The sequence below is a fragment of the Sander vitreus genome, chromosome 6 (assembly GCF_031162955.1).
Source record: "Sander vitreus isolate 19-12246 chromosome 6, sanVit1, whole genome shotgun sequence".
Taxonomy (NCBI): domain Eukaryota; kingdom Metazoa; phylum Chordata; class Actinopteri; order Perciformes; family Percidae; genus Sander; species Sander vitreus.
Genome location: NC_135860.1, coordinates 13,132,614 through 13,139,778, shown reverse-complemented (window position 1 = coordinate 13,139,778; position 7,165 = coordinate 13,132,614). Strand labels below are relative to the sequence as shown.

The 7,165-nt window shown below is 47.3% G+C and overlaps 1 protein-coding gene across 1 annotated transcript in view; it reads left to right on the top strand.

Moving 5' to 3' along the window:
• Positions 1-1,309: 1,309 nt before the first annotated feature.
• Positions 1,310-7,165, top strand: part of grin2db (glutamate receptor, ionotropic, N-methyl D-aspartate 2D, b) — a 28,386-nt gene continuing 22,530 nt past the window's right edge. Inside the window, exons 1-4 of the mRNA XM_078251837.1 lie at positions 1,310-1,597; positions 1,940-2,146; positions 3,208-3,474; positions 6,519-6,847. Of these exons, the coding sequence (XP_078107963.1) occupies positions 1,310-1,597; positions 1,940-2,146; positions 3,208-3,474; positions 6,519-6,847 (1,091 nt within the window). The remainder of the gene's footprint in view (positions 1,598-1,939; positions 2,147-3,207; positions 3,475-6,518; positions 6,848-7,165) is intronic.

Genomic DNA, 7,165 nt, shown 5'->3' with positions numbered 1-7,165 from the left:
CCCGGCCTCCTTCCTTCAATCAATCACTCAGTCCATCTTAAGTCATGTGCCCTGTATTTACAGTACCTTTCTATTCTACTCATTTCACAGCTTCCTCCCTTCTTTGCTCCCTTTCTCTCATGCCTCCAGTTACTTTTTCTTCTCCATCCGCTTTTTTTCTATCCAAAAGACTGATCAGGGTCAGAGAATCGGCAGACTGTGACAAAGAGAGGAGAGTCGGATGAAGACAGAGTGAAAAACATAGAGAGAAGGAGAAGGGAAATAGAGGTGCAGAGAGGGAGAGTGACTTTAGGGAGAATATTATGTAAGCAGGCCCCTCTTAATCAACGCAATAGTGTTTGGTACCTGAAGCCATGAAAATAGGGAGGATGGGGAATATGAAAAGACAGAGCACGAGAGGGAGAAGGGACAAAGTGAGAAGGAAATGGAGAAAGGGAAGGAGGGCACATTTGGAACCAGAAGTAAATTGAAAATGATGTAGTGTTTTTTTGTGTGTGTGTGTGCGGCTCACATATTAACCCTGCTATCTCCCAGGTAGTCATTATCTTTCCGTGTGGTTGTTTGTGTGTATATATTGTGTGCACTGCATTAACCCTCATATATCTTTATCATTAAGCTGCTCTACAGGCATAGTGTAGCTATGCATTTATCTTGTGAGTGCATGTGTATATTCAAACGCTTGCATGCATGTGTGCGCGGATGCAGCTGTGTGAGGGTGAGTGTGTTTACAGTGATCTTAATTGTTGTTATCATTCATGCAGCACAATAACCACCTCCGCCCCCATCTTTGTCTCTGTCTGCTATTAACTCTCTCTCCCTCTCACTCTCCTTCCCTCTAACGGCCAGTTTCTATTTTTCCTCATATTGTTCCTTCTCAGCCTGCAGCCTAAATAGCACCCATTTCATCTTCTCTCTGTCTTGCTTTCTTTTACTTCCCTCTATTGTTTTTTCCCCCTCTGCATTCCGTATTCCTCGTCCAGCATTTTCTCCAGCCAAAGCTAACTTTTATTACCCCATGATTGGATTCAGAATTCATTACTCCATCTTGCCTGTATGCAATCTCTGATCAGTTTCTGTCTTTCTCTCTTCCTCCTTTTCACTCTCTCTGTCTACACCTTATTTTTTTCTTTCTTGCTTCTTTTCCTTTTGTTGATTTGCTGTGCTCTGTACTGGACCTTATAGAAAACAAAAACACCTAACTTGATCTATTCTTCCCCTGCTTCTTCTCCACCTTCTTCTTCTCTCTCTTTCTTTCAGGCACCCTCTCTTCGTGCAATATATATTTGCCTCCCCCCCTCGGCAGGTTGCCATGGTCGCCATACCTACTCTCTCTCTCCTATTGGTCCTGGCAGAGTGGGCAGGTCTGGTGGACGCCTCCCCCAACCTCCTGCTCCGGTCCGGCCCGCGGGAGCGTGATGCAGGGGCCATGATGAACTTAAACATCGCTGTGATCCACGCCGGTGCTACGGTGCAGGCTGAGGCGGCGGTGGCGGGGCCTGGGGGAAGGGTGTTCTACCCTGGCTTTGGCCGGGTACACACCTCACTGAGGGAGAGTGTGATCACCCAATGGGGCTCTGCTAACGTCATCTGGCTACAGGTTGGACACTGTCTCCTCTACCTACTGCTCATCCAGCCTTACTTGAAGGAAGGGAATAACAATGACCATCCATTATTCATACTCACTCCCATTATTTGAGCTGAATGAGCAGCACACTGCTGCCGTTATGTGGGCCCTGCTGAATGAGCGGCTGTCTGGCTCTGCTCTTTGACCACAGTTTGTATTGTTAGCCAGACATGTCATGCATACTACAGACACTTTCCATATGAATAGCACAAAGTCAAGACACGCTGCCCTAGTTGGTCAACTCTATTTGTCTCCCTGTCTTTATCCCTCTCTATCTTTGTTCCTCCTTTCTTCATTGCTTCTATCATCTCGCAGGTGAATGACAGTAGTCCTAAAACGGTGCTGTCCCAGCTGTGTGAGCTGCTGGCGGCGCGGCCCCTGCAGGGTCTGGTTTATGAAGAGGAGCGGCCCCCTCGCACTGCCTGGGGTCCTTTGGCCCCCATGCTGGAGTTTGTCTCTGCGCAAACAGGACTGCCCATAGTGGCTGTAGGAGGGGGAGCGGGGCTGGGGAGGATGCCACAGGTAGGAGGAGGGAGGTTGGGATTGGGGTGGGAGAGTGAAGAGGAAGTGTTTGCAGCTTGTGCGTGTGTGTGTGTGTGTGTGTGTGTGTGTGTGTGTGTGTGTGTGTGTGTGTGTGTGTGTGTGTGTGTGTGCGTGTGCGTGTGTGTGAGAGAGAGGAGAGAATCAGAGGAATACAAGAGGGCAGATGTCCCAGACGTGTGATTGTGTAGCTCCAAATGCGAGTGGAGCAATGTTAATCAGGTGTGTGCTGTATACTGAAGCAGTATGGATTGACAGCTCTATGAATGGAGTATAAAGGGAGAGCTGCTTATATTGCCATAACAACTTACAATGTCACAATGTCGCACATCCTCTCTGTGAAGAAAAGGTTTGGGCAAGTGCCGGTGGGACAGAGGGGAAGTTGAAGGTCAGGGTTGCTGATCTGCTGAAACTCTGCGGTGTTTGATCTGTAAATGGCACCAACTGGGGCTGTCGCTCTGCCTCTGATGTTCCTGGGAGGGAGGCAATTAGCAGACATGGGTGTGTGTACGAGGGAATAAGTGTGTATGTGTGTGTACTGTGCATTTGTGTGCAAGTGTGTACGCATCAGACAAACTAATGTCACATGATCTTCACCACCAAACAAGGGGAAAAAAAGAAAAAAAAGGCATTGCATTTGTGCTTACAAATAACATTTTAACCATTTACTCTTGAGGAATTAAATTGTAGCACTTTGATGAACTTCCTTTGAAGATGTACCCTCGCCTAGTCCTCATCCCCTCCCATCCCCTGAACAGACTTTTTAGAAACACTCCCTTCTGGACGTCATAGGAGAATTCGTGCTAGCTGTTTTAGCCCTGCGGCTGCATGAGTGCTGCTGCTCCAAAAGAACTTCAAGCCCCGTGATGCCTTGATGTTGTGCATAAAGATGGAGGAGTCCAGAGAGTTGTAGTTCTTTGTAGTGAAAATGCTGTCTGTTACTTACTCATTGTATCCTAGCTGCATTTTAGACACAGTACAACAGAGGATGGATTTTATAGTGATATTTTAAACCAAATCTGCTGCTTTCTTTCCCAAATCAGGAATCAGGTTCCATCTTTCTCCAGTTCAGCTCCTCTACTGCCCTCCAACTGGAGGTCATCTTTGAGGTGCTGGAGGAGTACGATTGGACATCCTTTTCCGTGGTGTCCACGCGTCACCATGGCTATCAGGATTTTCTGTCGGTGGTGGAGGGCCTGACCGACGGCTCGTTCATCGGCTGGGAGAAGAAGAGTGTGGTGATCCTGAACGTGACCGACGACCCTGGGGGGGCACGCGCGCGCAGGCTGCTAAAGGAGAACGAGGCGCAGGTGAGACAGGGGGGAGGGAGGGGGGAAAGGGGGGAGGAAAGGGGAGGAAGTGCTGCGAGAATCATTGGGGGCCCCCTTTCTGACAGGTGGCTTCCCAGCTTTTTCCTTCCTTCTTCGTCTCTCCCTCTGTCCCTCCACATCTCTCTCTCCCCTCTCTCCCCTATCCCTCTGTTCTTCTCTTCCCCTCCCATCTGCCAAGCATAAAGAGTTCAACGTTACAACAAAAACCATAAGTCAGTCTGATTTGCTTGCTGGTTCTTGTGTGGCATTGTACGAAGAGTTATGTGAAAGGTGGTAAAGAAGTTAGCCACTTAACATACCGTTTTTCCCTTGTCAGTCATCACATACAGTATATATTCTGTATAAGCTTGTTCCAGCTCTTCATTTATACTGTAAATGATGTTTACACAGAGTGAAATATTCATGGCTGCACCCTTCCATTTAATGGAAATATTTGAGATGTCTTGTGCATTATTTTATACACATTTCCCCCTAAATTTAGTATCTTTGGAAACTCTCACCTCTGAGACTTTTTACCTGAACATCACCTTATCATCATCTTATCTTCCTTCTTCTTAATTACTATATTACCACTCTCTATCGTTATTTAACTTCATTTTAGTTACCTTCTCTCTATGTATATTTATATAAAGTTGTTAACAGCATCAATCTTTTCTTTGATATTTCAATGGTGAAACAAAAACTCACCCTACATTTCAAATTGACGTTGATTCCTTAATGACCAGAATGACTCGTGGTTTTGGCTTGTACCTCTAGTGTCATTCCTTCATACTCTATGCCTGCTCCCTCTCCTACACCACTGCCTTGCTCGTTCTTCCCTTCCTTTCCTTCTTTCAAACTTCCATGCTCACTTCCCCTGCTCCTCTTTTTCTGCACATTTCCTTTATCTTTTTTTACCCTTTCATCCTCCCTTAAAACTCCTCTTTGACCCTGTGATTCTCCTGTTCAGTTTTTCACTCATCTCCGTGTTCTTACGCTTACTCCACTCCCCCCTCTGCCTCCCCTCCCGCGTTTTTTTGCCTGGAGACAAGCTCACTCTCCTCTGCTGCCTTCCTGTTCACCTCCATCACGGTATGGCTATCTTTCATTCCTTCAGTCCATCTCTCTTGCTGCATGTCTTCCCGGCCACAGACTCTGGTCTCTGTTGTCTCGGTTTAGTCTGGGTCTCAATGTCATCGCTAATGTCCCAGCATGGCCACTGCAGCTCTGCGTGTGTGTGCGTGTGACTGTGTGTGTTTGTGACTGTAAGTGTGTGTGTTTGTACCGGGTTCCTTAGACTCCACTCTGCTAGTGTCACTGTTAATATAACATACTGCCTGCAGCGGGTTGCCTATACGCAGTGCTTGCTTTTTTAACCCTCTTACTTTTCACAACAAACCTCCTTCTTTTAGCTTTTTACTACTGCAGGGCTAATAAATGCGTGTGATTGCTTAGTGATGCTGTGTATGTTTGCATCTCTCTCTCTCTCTCTCTCTCTCTCTCTCTCTCTGCCACATATATGGTAATGTCCTCTACATTGTAGATGGCCTGATGCAGGTCTCTGGGTCAATTTCTGCTCAAATCTCTCACTGTCTATCTTTTATTCCATTCCTCTTCCAGCTTCTGCCTTGTCAGTATTTCTTCTGCTCTCTCTCACTGTTGTATGTGCCTCTCTTTCTCCATTTCCCGTCTTCAGATATTGTGTGTGTCTGCTTATAACGCTGATTATCTCCTTCCCTCCTTAATTCAGTCTCCCTCTCTGTCTGTTGCCCTCTTTCTACCTCCTTCCCTCCTTCCTCTTCCCCCTCTGTCACTCTCATTCCCTGCCTAATTCACTGGAGGTTTATTGGCATACAGGCAGGATTGTTTTGCCAAGCCATTACAGTTCAAAATTCAATGAAGGTGCAATTCTCAAAATGTGCTTTCAGTCTGTTTCCCTGACCCCCCCCCCCCCCTCCAAATAGTTGTCTTCCTCTTTTCTTTTGTCCTTCGATTCCACTTTGTCTCTTTTCTTCACAATGCCATTTTTTTATGTACTTCTTCTATTTTAAATGCTCTCACTCTTTTTTTTTATCTCAGGTATTTGTCAGCATTTAACCCCCTCCCCCCATTTCCGTCTTCCACTCAGCTCCATCTTCCTCTTGTCGATGCCTTCCTTCTTTCACCATTTCCCCTCTAACCCCTTAAAACTCTCTTTTGGTCCCCCCCTCCCTCCTTACCTCAGCACTTTCAGCAGAGAGCTCATCCACTGTCACTGCTCTGTCTTTTTATATTGCCTTTCACTCTCTTTAATGTTTTCTTTTCTCCTTCTCCACAGCCACACTCAATCACCCCCCCCCCCCTTCCCTGTCTTTTGCAAATATCTCTTATCTCTCCAGGCCCCGATTTCACTAAACTATGTCATATTTGGCTGTTCTTCACCATCCCACCTCCTCCTTTCCGTTCTCCATGGAGTGACTTTTCTGTTTTCCCGATTCTGATTACTTCCCTCCATCTGCTCATTTTACCCCCCCCAACCATCTCCTGTTGTCGCCAGGTCTTTTCTCCACCCTGCTTTTAATAACATATGTCAGTGTTTAACCTCTTCCCCTTTGTTTTCCCTCAGGTTTGTTTTGTCTTTAACCCCCCCCACACACACACACACACACACACACACACACACACACACACACACACTCCCTTGATTTCCTCTACCTCTCTATCTCTCTGCTCTACCACTTACAGTTGTTTAATTTTTTTAATTTGCCCTTTCTTGTTTTACTTCTGTTCTTAAGTAAAACAATTCATAACTGTAACTTGTTTCATCAGGCTCAAGCTCATTAAGCACTGACCTCTGATGCCTCCTGTACCTCCTGGTTAGCACGCATCACATGCCCCCCCCCCGTTCAGTTGCACCTCTGCTCCAGCTCTATCTTTCTCCCCTTACTTCTTCCACCCTCTGTCTCTCTCCACGTCTCCCCTGTCCCCTCCTTATCTCACTAGCGTGTATGTGTGTGTGTCTCCCCTCGTCCCTGTTCCCTCCCTGCCTTCCTACTGTCCTCCAGGTGCGTTTGCTGTACTGCTCCCAGGAGGAGGCTGAGCTGGTCTTCAGAGCTGCCTGGGCCGCCGGTCAGGCCGGAGCCTCCCACATGTGGTTTGCTGTGGGGCCAGCTCTTTCAGGTTTAAGCTCGGAGAGCCTGCCCCGGGCTCTGTTTGCTGTGCGGCCCCAGGGCTGGAGGGACGAACCTAGCCGGAGGATTGCTCTGGGTGTGACTGTGCTGACTCATGGGGCAGTTGCAATGCGCAAGGATTACGGAACCACGGGTGTGCCAAACTTTGTCACCAACTGCATGACGGACGCCAATCAGACCCAGAGACTGCGGGGCAGGATGAGGTGAGGGGGAGATAAGAGGAAAGAGAAAAATTCTAAAGAGAGAATGTGAGGAGGGAAGGAGGAGAAATGTAAGGATGGAGGGGAACACAAGGCAGTTGGCAGGCTCCAGACAAAATATATGAAAAAGAGAGAAAAGGAAATAGAGACAGGATCAGGTGCATTCTATGAAATGAGTTGGTTTCGGCGCCAGAATGAGCTGGAAGGTATATGGGTGGAGTTGGTAGATTCAGTGTCAGAGAGCAGGCACAGAGGGGATATCTGAATTTGGAGCTGGCTATCATCCATGCAAAATAGATGTTGTTGGTGCGTGTAGTTGTG